A 15,707-nucleotide genomic window follows, 5' to 3' on the forward strand; every position below is an offset into this window, starting at 1 on the left:
TGCAGAATACATCATGTTAAATGCCAGGCTGGATGAAACACAAGCTGGAATCAATATTGCCAGTAGAAATATCAATAACCTCAGATATGCAGATGATACCACCTTTATGGCAGAAAGAGAAGAAGAACTAAAGAGACTTAATGTAAGTGGAAGAGGAGAGTGAAAAAGTTGGCTTAAAACTCAACATTTAGAAAACTAAGATCATGGCATCTTGTCCCATCACATCATGGCTAGTGGATGGGGCAACAGTGGAAACAGTTACAGGCATTTTTTTTTTTTTTTTTTTTTGGAGGCTCCAAAATCACTGCAGATAGTGACTGCAGCCATGAAATTTTTAAAAGACACTTGCTCCTTGGAAGAAAAGTTATGACCAAACTAGACAGCATATTAAAAAGCGGAGACATTACTTTGCCAGCAAAGTTCTGTCTAGTCAAAGCTATGGTTCTTCCAGTAATCACGTATGGATGTGAGAGTTGGACTATAAAGATAGTTGAGCTTTGAAGAAATTGATTCTTTTGAACTGTGGTGTTGGAGAAGACTCTTGAGAGTCCCTTGGACTGCAAGGGGATCCTGTCAGGGGACGTTCAACTTTAAGGGATCCAATATGTTCTTCTTTTGTGTGCTGTTTCTCAAGGACTCTCTGTTCATTATCAGTTCCTGGAAAGCAGGAGCGAGCAGAGCTGCACGCAGTTCTCAGGACTGAGATCATGAGAAAGGGCACCTGCTTGGACTCTCTTCAGTGACTCCCTTCAGTGACTTTTTACTTAAATGTAATCTATTCAGTTATGCCCCTCTTAATTCAAGATATTGAATGTTTTCTGGCCCTTTGAAGATTGTTATTTGCTTTTACTTTGTTTTTGCTCAGTTTTTTTTTTTTTTTTTTTTTTTTTACTGCCTAAAGCTGCCTTGTATAAAGATACATAAACGTGAATTTCTTCAAATAAAACACCCTTGTTTCACTCGAGACTTGGGTCCCCTGCGTCCCTCTTCTCGTCGACTCCAGTCCCCAGGTCCCGGTCTACAAAGACCAGTCCATCCTAAAGGCAATCAGTCCTATTTCTTCATTGGAAGGACTGATGCTGAAGCTGAGACTCCAATACTTTGGCCACCTGATGCGAAGAAGTGACTCATTGGAAAAGACTCTGATGCTGGGAAAGATTGAAGGTGGGGGGAGAAGGGGACGACAGAGGATGAGATGGTTGGATGACATCACCAACTTGATGGACGTGAGTTTGAGCAAACTCCAGGAGTTTGTTGATGGACAGGGAGGCCTGGCGTGCTGCAGTCCATGGGGTCACAAAGAGTCGGACACGACTGAGTGACTGAACTGTAATGGGATGAAAGAAACCATAAGTTAAAAAGAATTATTAGTGCATTAGGCAAACAAATTCACTCTTATTTCAGTCATGTAAAGCTAGGATTTCCTTTGTGAAAAGTTAAGAGAAGCTGTCTCATCAGATTACAGGGAGAAACACGTAAACCTGAGCTTTAGTGTTTCAATGAATCAAGGACCACATATAAAATTACTGTGTTATAAATTTTAGGTCACTTCTTCCAAAGAGAGAGCTGTAGCCATGCATGCGTGATCTTATATATTACTCTGCTTTGTCAGATCATCTCAAGGCTCGGTTTCTTAACATTTCTTTGTCCCAAGGAATTGTTCTCTGTTGGTAGTTAATGAAGTCTGTAGATTTTATTAAAGTTTTTGATAAAATACAAAAGTTTGTGACCATCTTTAAGTACTGTAGCCATTCCTTTGCTTATTTTATTTCATTTAAGGAGATATTTCTTTAGTCACTTCTTATGTGCTGGGGATAATTGATGAAACACACGGGCCTCTGCTTCCAGAGAAAGTTCCATCAAGGAAAGCAAAAGGTCATCAAATAAAAACTATGCTAAAGATAATCCTGTAAAGAGTGGCTGTGAGAGCATATTTGATGGATTTTATACCTAGATTTTTGGAGGGGCAGACACCAACATCCTGAAAAAAATGGGCAGGATTTAACCAAATAGAAAAGGGGGGAGAAAGAGATGAAAAGACTTGGAATTGAGGGATGACGTTGGTCTCAAGAAAACTCTTGTTAGTCCACTGAACCCTCAAGCTTTCTGTGTTGTCCTCGCCCCTGAGCAAACATCTCAGCTTTTGGTTTTAGGTTACTCTAGATTCTAGTACATTGTGATGGTACTAGAATGTGACCATTAGAAGCTCTGCTGATGTTCCCTTATAAAGTGCTTTATACTGAAGTGAAGTTGCTCAGTCGTGTCTGACTCTTTGTGACCCCCTGGACTGTAGTCTACCAGGCTCCTCAATCCACAGAATTCTCCAGGCAAGAATACTAGAGTGGGTTGCCATTTCCTTCTCCTTTATAAAGTGCTTTAATCTAAGCCAAATCTTATCACTAGTGCATAACTAGAATTGGCAAATGCCCCCAGGGAAGTAATCAGTAGTTGTCAGCAGTACTTGGAGAGCTTTAGTATTGAATACATTTAGTCTTCACTGCTTCTACAGCTTTTTAATATTTCTAAAAACATGCGTTCAATGAACTTTTTTCTAGTTGTTTGAGCTGCAGTGATTGCCTACCTATACCAACTATATCATTCCTGGGAGTGTGGAAGTCCGTACTGAAAGGTTTGTAGAGTGCAGCATGATGACATTTAGGAAGTTCATTCTGGCTGAAGTTACTATAATTGTAGTACAATAGAGGAAAGGAAGTGGGTGATTTGAAAGGAAGTTGTTACATCATTTAAGTGAAAGATATTGTTGGCCTGAATTTAGAATAACTGCCCTTGGGATTGACAGAAGCGGATGAATATAGGAGTTACTGAAAAGAAGGAAAAGGAGCCAATGACGCACTCATATTAAAAAGCAACGATGGCACAAAGATTAAAATCTATTATAGTATTGTAATTATTTCTGATGTTACTGTTTTACCAAAACCATTTCTATTCTTTGAAAGTCGAATAGAAATAATAATTTTCTTGTATCTCATTTTCATGTATAAACTTGAAAGTCTGAAAGTCAATTGATAGTTTTGAAATTTTGAGCTAATATGGAAAACACTAAAACAGCCCATGTATGCTTCTGTAAATGAGTGTTATTTATGTCTGCAGAATTAAAAAACTAGTAAATCAAAAAGATACAAAAGGAAGTTCCTATCTTTGAACTTCATTGCATCCTCAACGTTATGGAATTTTCTTCACAATGAAAACAGCCTTACTGTAGTTTGTATTATAAGAAATTAAAGCAATGCAGAAAAGTACTAAGAGTAAAAGCCCACCACCCCAGTGTGAGCACTGCTGATATTTAGTGTGGCGTCTTAACCGTTAGTTTTATCAAGATTTTATTTTCTATCTCAAAAATAACTCATGAACAACTTTCCATAAAAAGGAAAACTGTTTCAGTCTTATGATTATTATACTGGAAGTTAAACAGTTTCCCACTGATGAATATTTATCTAACGTTTTTACTAGGATGAAACGTTGCAGGACCTATCTTTGTCACATATATTGGCATTCTTTCCAATTTTCCCTAGAATAAACTTTTAGAATTTCTAAATTAAACTATATGCCAGGGGAGGAGCTAAGATGGCAGAGGAATAGGACGGGAAGACCACTTTCTCCTCAACAAATTCACTGAAAGATCATTTGAACGCTGAGCTAACTCCACAAAACAACTTCTGATCGCTAGCAGAGGACATCAGACACCCAGAAAAGCAGCCCATTGTCATCGAAAGGAGGTAGGACAAAATATAAAAAATAAAAAGAGAGACAATAGAGTTAGGGACAGAGACCCATCCCGGGAAGGGAGTCTTAATAGAGGAAGTTTCCAAACACCAGGAAACCCTCTCACCAGTGGGTCTGGGGGAAGTTTTCAAAATTCGGAGGTCAACCTAACTGGGAGGAAAAATAAATAAAACCCACAGATTACATGCCTAAAAACAACTCCCAGCAGAAAAGTACCCCAGATGCTCGCATCCGCCACCAGCAAGTGGGGGCTTAACGGAGAGGAGTAGGCAGAGGCATTGCTTAGGGTAAGGACCAGGCATAAATGCCCTGAGGGCAATCGGAGGGAGCTTTGAGAGATAGCAACTTAAACTGTGGGATAGCAAGAGAGAGAGAATTAACCTGGGAAAAGTCCTAAACTTAGGAACTACCTGCCCATTTCCAGAACAAAGGACTGAGAGAATACTAGAGAAGAGCTACAGACCAGCCCATCACCCCCCCAACCCGAGACAGGAGGCAGGGGGGAGGGGAAAGGGGCAAACTCGGCCCCAGAGACGGCATCCCCTACCAAACTGCAAACAGGCTTCCAGTCTCTAATGAAAGACTTCTTGAGATTCTGGATGGTTGACATCTGCAGGGAGGGTCGCAGCCAGAGATCAGCTCCCCAAAAGAGACACAAGGCGCACCTGACCGGCGTGCGGAAACTGAGGCTGGGACCGCGGAGGGGATCAAGTGCGCTGCACCTGGGAAGAGTGCGCCCGTCAAGCTCCTGGTTGCCTGAGCTGCTCGGAAGGGGAAGGCACAAAACGCAGGCCCAACCGAGTCTGCGCCTTTATGGAGTACCCGAGAACCTGAAACTGAGCAGCTTGGGCCTGGGAAGTGCACATAACTCAGAGCCCGCTCCCTGTAGAGCAGCCTGGAGCCTGAGCAGTGTAGACGGGGAAGCACTCGCCGCGAGCGGGGGCAAACCCAGTGTGGCCGGAACACTGCGGGTCCTCCCCACACACCCAGTGACATTTGTCTGCAGCGCCCCTCCCTCCCCAAAGCACGACTGAACAAGCGAACCTAAACCAGAGACCACCTCCGCCCGCTGGTGTCAGGGCAGAAATTAGACCCTGAAGAGACCAGCAAACAGAAGCCAAATAAACAAAGGGAACCGCTTCAGAAGTGACCGGTGCAACAGATTAAAATCCCGTAGTTAACACCGGCTACACTGGAACGGGCCTGTAGATAGCGAGAGGTGTAAGCTCGAACAAGGAGCTATCTGAAACTGAACTGAACCCACACTGCCCGCAATAGCTTCAGAGAAATTCCTAGATATATTTTTACTATTATTATTATTTTCTTATTACAAAACTTTTTTTCTCTTTTTAAAAAAGTGCTCTATTACTCCTTATTTTTCATTTTATAACCCACTATAACCTGGCCAAAAAAAAGAAAAAAGACCCTATTTTTAAAGCAAACTTCATATATTTTCTTAAATTTTGTGGGTTTTTTTTTTGTTTTTAATATTGTATTTTAAAGAGTCTAACTTCTACTCTAGATTTTTAATCTTTGTTTTTCAGTATTTGATATCAATTTTGGACAAATAAGAATCCAACCTTCAGTACCCAGTTTTACTTAGGAGTATGATTACTGATTTGATCACTCTCTCCCCCTTTTAACTCTCCTTTTTCTCCCCCAGATAACCTCTATTTCCTCCCTCCCCCTTCTCTTCTCAGTCCAATTCTATGAATCTCTGTGGGTGTTCTGGGCTTCGGAGAACACTTAAGGAACAGAGTACGGCCTAGATCTGTCTCCTCTTGAGTCCCCCTTTTCCTCCTCCTGCTCACCTCTATCTCCGTCCTCCCTCTCTTCTTCTTCATGTAACTCTGCGAACATCTCTGGGTGTCCCTCACTGTGGAGAATCCTTTCACCATTAACCTAGAAGTTTTATTATCAGTGCTGTATGGAGGGAGAAGTCTTGAGGCTACTGGAAGAATAAGACTGAAATCCAGAGGCAAGAGGCTTAAGCCCAAAACCTGAGAACACCAGAGAACCCCTGACTACAGGGAACATTAAGTAATAAGAGACCATCCAAATGCCTCCATGCCTACACTGAAACCAACCACCACCCAAGAGCCAATAAGTTCCAGAGCAAGACATACCACGCAAAATTTCCAGCAACACAGGAACATAGTCCTGAGTGTTAACATACAGGCTGCCCAGAGTCACACCAAACACACAGACCCATCTCAAAACTCACTACTGGACACTCCATTGCACTCCAGAGAGAAGAAATCCAGTTCCACACACCAGAACACCGACGCAAGCTTCCCTAACCAGCAAACCTCGACAAGCCAAACGTCCAGCCCCACCCACTGGGAGAAACCTCCACAATAAAAAGGAACCACAGACTACCAGAATACAGAAAGGCCACCCCAAACACACCAATCTAAATAAGATGAAAAGGCAGAGAAATACCCAGCAGGTGAAGGAACATGAAAAATGCCCACCAAGCCAAACAAAAGAAGAGGAGATAGGGAATTTACCTGAAAAAATAGTTTAGAATAATGATAATAAAAATGATCCAAAATCTTGAAAACAAACTAGAGTTACAGATAAACAGCCTGGAGACAAGGATTGAGAAGATGCAAGAAATGTTTAACAAGGACCTAGAAGAAATAAAAAAGAGTCAATTAAAAATGAATAATGCAATAAATGAGATCAAAAACACTCTGGAGGGAACCAACAGTAGGATAACGGAGGCAGAAGATAGGATAAGTGAGGTAGAAGATAAAATGGTGGAAATAAATGAAGCAGAGAGGAAAAAAGAAAAAAGAATCAAAAGAAATGAGGACAACCTCAGGGACCTCTGGGAGAATATGAAATGCCCCAACATTCGAATCATAGGAGTCCCAGAAGAAGAAGACAAAAGGAAAGGCCATGAGAAAATACTCGAGGAGATAATAGCTGAAAACGTCCCCCAAATGGGGAAGGAAATAGTGATGCAAGTCCAAGAAACCCAGAGGGTCCCAAACAGGATAAACCCAAGGCGAAACACCCCAAGATGCATATTAATCAAATTAACAAAGATCAAACACAAAGAACAAATATTAAAAGCAGCAAGGGAGAAAACACAAATAACACACAAGGGGATTCCCATAAGGGTAACAGCTGATCTTTCAATAGATACCCTCCAGGCCAGAAGGGAATGGCAGGACATACTGAAAGTAATGAAAGAGAATAACCTACAACCCAGATTACTGTACCCAGCAAGTATCTCATTCACATATGAAGGAGAATTCAAAAGCTTTACAGACAAGCAAAAGTTGAGAGAATTCAGCACCACCAAACCAGCTCTTCAACAAATCCTAAAGGATCTTCTCTAGACAGGAAACACAGAATGGTTGTATGAACGCGAACCCAAAACAACAAAGCAAATGGTAATGGGACCATTCTTATCAATAATTACCTTACCCCAACCAAAAGACAAAGGTTGGCTGAATGGATACAAAAGCAAGACCCCTATATATGCTGTTTACTAGAGATCCACCTCAAAACAAGGGACACATTCAGACTGAAAGTGAAGGGCTAGAAAAAAAAAAATTCATGCAAACAGAGATCAAAAGAAAGCAGGAGTCACAATACTCATATCAGATAAAATAGACTTTAAAATAAACGCTGTGAAAAGAGACAAATAAGGACACTACATAATGATCAAAGGATCAACCCAAGAATAAGATATAACAATTATAAATATATATTCACCCAACATAGGAGCACCGCAATATGTAAGTAAAGTAAAGTTGCTCAGTCGTGTCTGACTCTTTATGACCCATGGACTGCAGCAAGACAGGCCTCCCTGTCCATCACGAACTCACAGAGTTTACTCACTCATGTCCATCGAGTCGGTGATGCCCATCCAACCATCTCATCCTCTGTCGTCCCCTTCTCCTCCTGCCTTCAATCTTTCCCAGCATCAGGGTCTTTTCAAATGAGTCAGTTCTTCTCATCAGGTGCCCAAAGTATTGGAGTTTCAGCTTCAGCATCAGTCCTTCCAGTGAATATTCAGGACTGATTTCCTTTAGGATGGACTGGTTGAATCTCCTTGCAGTCCAATGGACTCTCAGGAGTCTTCTCCAACACTACAGTTCAAAAGCATCAATTCTTTGGCACTCAGTTTTCTTTATAGTCCAACTCTCACATCCATACATGACTACTGGAAAAACCTTAGCTTTGACTAGACGGACCTTTGTTGGCAAAGTAACATCTCTGCTTTCTAATATGCCATCTAGGTTGGTCATAACTTTCCTTCGAAGGAGTATCTTTTAATTTCATGGCTGCAGTCACCATCTGCAGTGATTTTGGAGACTCCCAAAACAAAGTCTGTCACTGTTTCCACTGTTTCCCCATCTACTTGTCATGAAGTGATGGGACCAGATGCCATGATCTTAGTTTTCTGAATATTGAGCTTTAAGCCAAATTTTTCACTCTCGTCTTTTAGTTTCATCAAGAGGCTCCTTAGTTCTTCATTTTCTGCCATAAGCGTGGTGTCATCTGCTTATCTGAAGTTATTGATATTTCTACTGGCAATCTTGATTCCAGCTTGTGCTTCATCCAGCCCAGCATTTCACATGATATACTCTGCATATAAGTTAAATAAGCATGGTGACAATATATAGCCTATACTCTTTTTCCGATTTGAAACCAGTCTGTTGTTCCATGTTCAGTTCTAACTGTTGCTTCCTGACCTGCATACAGGTTTCTCAAGAGGCAGGTCAGGTGGTCTGGTATTCCCATATCTTTCAGAATTTTCCACAGTTTATTGTCATCGTTATAATTTTGATGATCATATTGATATACTGTAGCATGCATTATATCTCGAGATTTTTTTTTTACTATTTATTGTAAATTTGTACCCTAAGCAACAGTTTTGTCTACTGCTTACCTTGTTGAGTTAATCACTATTTTATTCTGTTTCTGCATGTTTGACTTTTAAAACTTCCAAACATAAGTGATAACATACAGTACTTGTATTTTTCTGTCTGACATCTCAGCATAATGTGCCAAGACCATCCATGTTTTCACAAATGGCAGTATGCCCTGCCTTGTGGCTGAATAATATCCCATTACATATGTATTAAATGGCAGAGTTTGCTTTATTCATCCACTGATGGACACTAAGGTTTTTTCATATCTTGGCTATTATAAATGATCTGGCCATAACTATTGGAGTACATGTATGTTTTCAAGTTATTGGTTTCATTTTCTTACCAGAAGTGGAACTGCTGGGTCATGTTACTCCTTCCTGTAATTTCTGGGGGAACCTCCATACTGTATACCAAGGATTCCCTTTCTCCACATTCTCACCAGCACTTGTTATCTCTTGTTTTTTCAATAATAGCCATTTTAACAGATATGATTCCTCATTGTCATTTAATTTGCATTTCCCTGATGACATTGAGCATCTTTTAATGTACCTGATGGCCATCTGTATGTCTTTGGGAAAATGTCTGTGTAGGTCTTCAGCCCACTTTTATTAATTTTTTAAAAGTTATTAATTTTTAATTGGTGGATAGTCAGTTTATAAATTTGTGTTGGCTTCTGCTCTACAATAACACAAATCATTCATAATTATATAAACATTAATATATATGCACACACACACATATATCCCTTCCCACCTGAACCTCTCTCCCCTCCCCCCATCACACGCCTCTAGGTCATCACAGAGTACTAAGCTGGGCTCCTATGTTATTTAGCAACTTCCCACTCTCTGTTTTATACACGATAGTGTACATGTCAGTGCTGCTTTTTCATGGGCTTCTGCCCATTTTTAAGTCAGATTGTTTGCATTTTTGTTCCTTAGTTATGTGAGTTCTCTTTCTCTTTTGGATATTAACCCCTATCATAATTGATTTGCAAAAAGTTTCCCTCATTCTGTAGGTAGGTTGCCTTTTTATCTGGTTGTTGGTTTTTTTTTTTTTTTTTCTGTGTAAAATCTTTTAAATTTGATGGAGTCCTATTTGTTGATTGTTGCTTGTGTTGTCACATCCAGAAAAATCATTGCTAACACCAGTGTTGAGGAGTTTCCTCTCTCTGTTTTCTTCTAAGAATTTTAAACTATCAGACCTTATGTTTAAATCTTTGACATACATATTTCAAGTTACAAGTGGTGTAAGATAATGGTTCATTCTCATCATCTTTTCATTTTATGGTTTCCTTTGCTGTGCAATAGCTTTTAAGTTTAATCCATTTCTTTATTTTAGTTTATATTTTCATTACTCTAGGTCGTGGACTGATAAAGATCTTGCTGTGATTTATGTCACTGTTCTGCCTATATTTTCCTAAGAACTTTATGGTATCCAACTTTACATTTGGGTCTTTAATGCAAAGAGCTTGAGTTTATTTTTTGAGTAACTTTGAGTTTATTTTTGTGTATGGCATTAGAGTGTTCTAATTGTATTCTTTTACATGTAGCTGGCCAGTTTTCCCAGCACCACTTATTGAAGAGACTATCTTTTCTCCATTGTATACACTTGCCTCCCTTGTCATAGATTAATTGACCATAAGTACATGGGTTTATTTTTGGTTTTCTATGCTGTTCCAGTGACCTATGTGTTTTGTCTCTTTTTCTGATAGTACCATACTATTTTGGTTACTGTTGCTTTGTAATGTGGGGCTTCCCTGGTGGCTCAGAGGTTAAAGTGTCTGCCTGGAATGTGGGAGATGCAGGTTCGATCCCTGGGTTGGGAAGATTCCCTGGAGAAGGAAATGGCAACCCACTCCAGTACTCTTGCCTGGAACATCCCATGGAGGGAGGAGCCTGGTGGGCTGCAGTCCCGGGGGTCACAAAGACAGCCTGGAGTCAGGGAGTGTTCTTCCTGCTCTGTTCTTCTTTCTCAGGTTGTTTTGACTAATCAGGTTCTTAATGATCTGTTCTAGCCCGTGCAGGAGAGCCCTTATAGAAAAAGGATAGCGAAAGCGGGCCTCCTTGCCTTGTTTCCCTGATCTTAGAGGAATAGCTTTCAGTTTTTCTTCACTGAGTATTTGTTAATTGTGGGTTTGTTATCTATTGTCTTTATTATGTTGAGGTATGTACCTCTATACCCAGTCTGCCTAGGGAGTTTTAATCATTAAAGGATGTTATATTTTATCAAATGCTTTTCTGCATCTACTGAAATAATAATGTAGCTTTTACCTTTTATTAATGTTATGTATTACATTTATTGATTTACATGTTGAACCATCTTTGCATACAAGGAATAAATCCCATTTGATCATGACGTGTAAACCCTTTGTGTCTTCTTGAATTGTTTGCTAAGATTTTGTTGAATGTTTTTGTAGCTAAGCTCCTTAGAGATGTTGCTCTATTGTTTTCTTTAAGTGTTCTTATCTAGCTTTAGAATCATGGTAATAGAGGTCTCAAAAAATGAATTTGGAAATATTTCCTCCTCTTCACTTTTTGAAAGACTTTGAGAACGATTGATATTAATTTTCTTTTGAATGTTTGGTAGAATTTGCTAATGAAGCCATCCAGTCCTGGGGTTGTGATGGGAGGTTTTTGATTACTGATTTAACCTCTTTGCTTGTTACTGGCCTGTTCACATTTTCTACTTCGTCCTGATGCAGTCTTGGTAGTTTGTGTTTATAGAAGTTTATCCATTTCTTCTAGGCTATCTTGTGGGTATATAATGGTTCATAATAGTCTCATATGGTCCTTAATGTTTCTGTAGTGTCTTCCTTTTCTTTTCTAGTCTGGTTGAAGGTTTTGTTGGTTTCATCTTTCGAGGAGTCAGCTCTAATTTTGTTAATTCTATTTTTCCCCTCTCTGGTCTCTATTTCATGTATTTCCACTTTGATCTTATTTCCTTCCTTCCTCCTGCTAACTTTTTCTAGACCCTTGAGGTGTAAAGTTAGGGTGTTTTTTTTTTTTTTTTTTTTTGAGATTTAATTAATATATGAAATTATTTGCTATAGTCTGTCCTCTTAGAACTGCTTTTCCTGCATTCCATAAGATTTGATAGGTTATATTTCCATTTTCATTTGTCGTGAGATAATTTTTTTCCCTGCTGACTCATTGGTTGTTTAGTAGGAGTGTCTTGTTTATTTTCCATGTATGTGTAGATTTTCCAGCTTTCCTCTTACTGTTGATTTCTAGTTTCACACCATTGCTATCCAAAAAGACAGCTGTCATGACTTCAGTATTTGTTGAGATGGGTTTTTGCTTTCATTTCTTTTCATATCATATGATCTATCCTAGATAATGTTCTGTGTGCACTTGAGGTATATATTCAGCTGCTCTTGTTTCAAATGTTATATATGTCTATTAAGGTCATTTGTTATGGTTATGGTTAAATTTCGGTATTTGTTACTGATTTTATGTGGATTATCAGTGGTCACTTATCAGTGGGATATTGAAAGCCTTTAGTAGTATTGCATTATCTTTCTCTCCCTTTTGATCTGTTAGAATTTGCTTAACATATTTCATTGTGCCAATGTGGGGTTTATATTTATGACTGCTGTATTTTCTGGATGTTTTGACCTTTTTATCATTATACAGCAACCTTTTGTCTTTTATCATTTTTGGCATCAAGTATATTTTGTCTGGCTATACCTGTTTTCTTTTTGTTTCCAATTGCATGGAATATCCTCTTATACTCAAATCTTTACCCTGAGCCTATGTGTAACTTTAGAACTGAAAAAGTTAGGTCTTTTTAATCCATCCAGCCACTCTTTGACTAGAGAACTGAATTATTCTATTTAGAGTGATTATTGCTATGTAAGTATTTCTTACTGCCATCTTTTTTTCACTCTGTCTACCTTTGTAAGATGATGATTTTCCATGGTAATTTGATCAGTCTACCCTGTTTTTCATGTTTTGTGACTACTATAAATTTTTTCTATATAGTTTTGAAAATATGAACATCTCATAGATAAAATAACCTACAGGAAAAACAGACTTTTAAAAAAAAGTAGTTCAAACAAACACTTTGTGAATTGAACATGTGGTTATATACATTCACTATCTAATGTCCTTAGTTTATTACATTGCATGAAAATAAGCATTGTTCTGTTGGAATAATCAATTGTTGATTAAAGATGATAGAAACAAAATAACTTACCACTTAAGTAAACAGTAAGTTGCAAAGGTTACTATTTTCCTCTAAACTCACAGTACTAACCACATGTGATGTTTCAGTAATACATGTCTTCTACATAGTGATTTACTCACCTGGGACAGTAGAAAAGTGACTTGTGGGTCATAACCAAATATTCTCTGTACAATACAGTGCTTTAAGTAGAAAATTAAAATACAATTACTCCTGTGGCCTAATATGAGTTTTGTGCTAAGGTAACGTAGAAATTTAAATCCTTAGATTTGCTAAAATAATTTTTACAAAGGTCTAATATGCTTTATAAATTTATATTTCATAAGTACTACCTTTCATTGCCCTTTAAAGCTTCTGATTGTAGTCAGTGTGCCCGCCTGCCTATAAGGGCTCATCTAATTTTGATTCTCTTTTTGGCAAAATAATCGAACAATCAAGCTTTAGGAAGCTTTCATCTTAGTTACCCACAATTCTGAGTCATTAGGTTCTTCATGAAAGTTTGTACAAGCTGGTATGATTCTGTTCAACAGGACTGAGTATGAAGATTTGTGGCAACTACAGTGGACCTGTGGACAACACAGGTTTCAACTGCATAGCTCTCTTTACCTGATTTTTTCACTAAATACATACAACAGTACTTCATGAATGCATGAAGTTGGTTGCATGCACGCATGCAGAAGCAAGGATATGGGGTGACCAATTGGCAGGTGACACATGGGTTTCCAGGCGCACAAGAGTCATCACCCCTAACCCTCATGTTCTTCAAGGGTCAACTATTTTCACCTATCAGACATATTATTGAGCAGGGCTGAAGCTATCAAAAGCATAGCTATTACACTTTTCTTTACCATTTGTACTCCATAATGGTTTCACAGGAGAAGGTAAGGGAATGGGAGGAAGGCAGGGAGGGTATAAATTTAGCCACAAACTCTCCATTCACAGAAGGATTTTTAAGGCTTAAAAAAGTATATATTTATATATGTGTATATATATATATATATCAGTATTACATGTATATTTATATAATTTTATTTTTAAATGTTAAGATACAGAGAAAGCAAGCTAGAAGACAATACAGTCACTTTGCTTTTAGGAGAAAATGAATGATGTATTCTGCTAAATTTTAAGATATTTATTAGGTCTGGTAATGCAGAGAGAAAGGTAAAATTCCAATGTTTTCTTCAATAACTGACTTTTTTCTAAACTAAAAATTATGAGAATAGATGGAAAACTAAGCTATTCCAATTTCCTTGCCAGATTTTTTTTCTTGGTAATAACATTTATTAAGGTATCATTGTTATACATTTTAAGTGTACAATTTGATGAGGTTTGACAAATGTGTATACCTGTGTAAACATCATCCAGATCATGATAAAGAAAAGTTCCATAATGCCAGAAACGTCCCTCTGTACTGCAAACCTCCCTGACCCTTACTTGACCCATGCAATCACTGATCTAATTTCTAATACCATAGATTAGTTTTGCTTCTTTGTGTATTAAGTAGAATCTCATACTAAGCATTCTTTTGCGTCTGGCTTCTTGCCCTTGACAATGTCTGCCAATAATGTTACATGGACTGGCAATTCTTCCATTTTACTGCTGAGTTTATTCATTCATCTATTGATGGACATTTACATTCAGTACAGTTCAGTTGCTCAGTCATGCCCGACTCTGCAGCCCCATGGACTGCAGCATGCCAGGCCTCCCTGTCCGTCACCAACTCCCAGAGTTTACTCAAACTCACGTCCACTGAGTCAGTGATGCCATCCAGCCATCTCATCCTCTGTCATCCCCTTCTCCTCCTGCCTTCAATCTTTCCTTACAATTATTTGCACATTAAGTTGCAATGAACATGCCAACAGTCTTGGTGATCATGTTTTTACTTTTCCTTAGTAAATACCTAGAAGTAGAATTTGAGCTATAAGTATATATTTAACTTTATAAAAAAGTTTTATAAAAACTTTATAAAAACAGTTCAGACTGTTTTCTGAAGTGGTTGTACTATTTTACATTCTAGACAACAATGTCTGAAGAGTTTAAGTTCCCTGCCATATTTTATTTTGGGGAATTTTCATTTACTTTATTCTCTTTCTCCATATGCATGCATATCTGTGCTCAGTCAAGTCCTTGGACTGTAGCCAGCCAGGCTTCCCTGTCCGTGGTACTTTCCAGGCAGGAACAATGGAGTGGGTTGCCATTTCTTACTCCATTCTACTACAAATGACCAAGTTCTTTGGTTTGTTTTATTGGATTAGCACTTTGACGATGAAGTTTTAAACTTTCAGAGCCAAAAATCTCTTTACAGATGAACAAGCTGGAAGTCTAAAGTCAAAACATGACATGAGAAGCAAAATTTTAGCATACTCTGGCTTCAAATGTTATCAGAAAGATGGACTTTATCCTCAGACCTTTAATGGCAGCCAGTTACCTGAGACTTTACTATAAGGATTCTTTCAGAGTCCCTGCCGCTGCTTGAATTGTAAAGGCTGCAATAGAAATGTGTTTCTTCACTTCTTTCCAGGCTGAACGAGGATCTGCTTTATTTTCAATATCAAACATAGCATCAAAGATGCCAGGAAATGATTCACCAGCATATTTGTTGTGGCTGCTTGGAGCAAAGATGATGTGCCTAGCAGAAAAAACACAGAGAACAGGCTGAGCTGAAGAGTACTCATACATTACATTTCACATGCTCTTCCTTTCTCTTTTGTGGTGTCTTTGTTAGATCGCATTCATAATGAAGTGTTGTGTCTCCTCCTGATATCCACTTTTGTTATTCCAAAGTAAAACCTTATGTTGTTGGTTTGAGGCACTTAGGCAATGGTATAATTTCAAGCAAAGAAAGGAGCTGATAAGATGCATCTAGCAAATCATATCATGTTATCAACC

The 15,707-nt window shown here is 38.5% G+C and overlaps 1 protein-coding gene across 5 annotated transcripts in view; it reads right to left on the minus strand.

The window, feature by feature from the left end:
- Nucleotides 1-798: 798 nt before the first annotated feature.
- Nucleotides 799-15,707, minus strand: part of NAALAD2 (N-acetylated alpha-linked acidic dipeptidase 2) — a 61,951-nt gene continuing 47,042 nt past the window's right edge. For 2 of the 5 annotated variants that reach the window (XM_065936823.1, XM_065936827.1), the window contains exon 19: nucleotides 13,836-15,447. In XM_065936823.1, coding sequence (XP_065792895.1) covers nucleotides 15,258-15,447 — 190 coding nt within the window. In that variant the 3' untranslated portion in view covers nucleotides 13,836-15,257. Of the gene's footprint in view, nucleotides 1,328-13,835; nucleotides 15,448-15,707 lie in introns of those variants that run through there. The other 3 variants (XM_065936825.1, XM_065936824.1, XM_065936826.1) reach the window with 3 other exon arrangements.

The sequence above is a fragment of the Muntiacus reevesi genome, chromosome 5 (genome assembly GCF_963930625.1).
Source record: "Muntiacus reevesi chromosome 5, mMunRee1.1, whole genome shotgun sequence".
NCBI classification, from domain to species: Eukaryota; Metazoa; Chordata; class Mammalia; order Artiodactyla; family Cervidae; genus Muntiacus; species Muntiacus reevesi.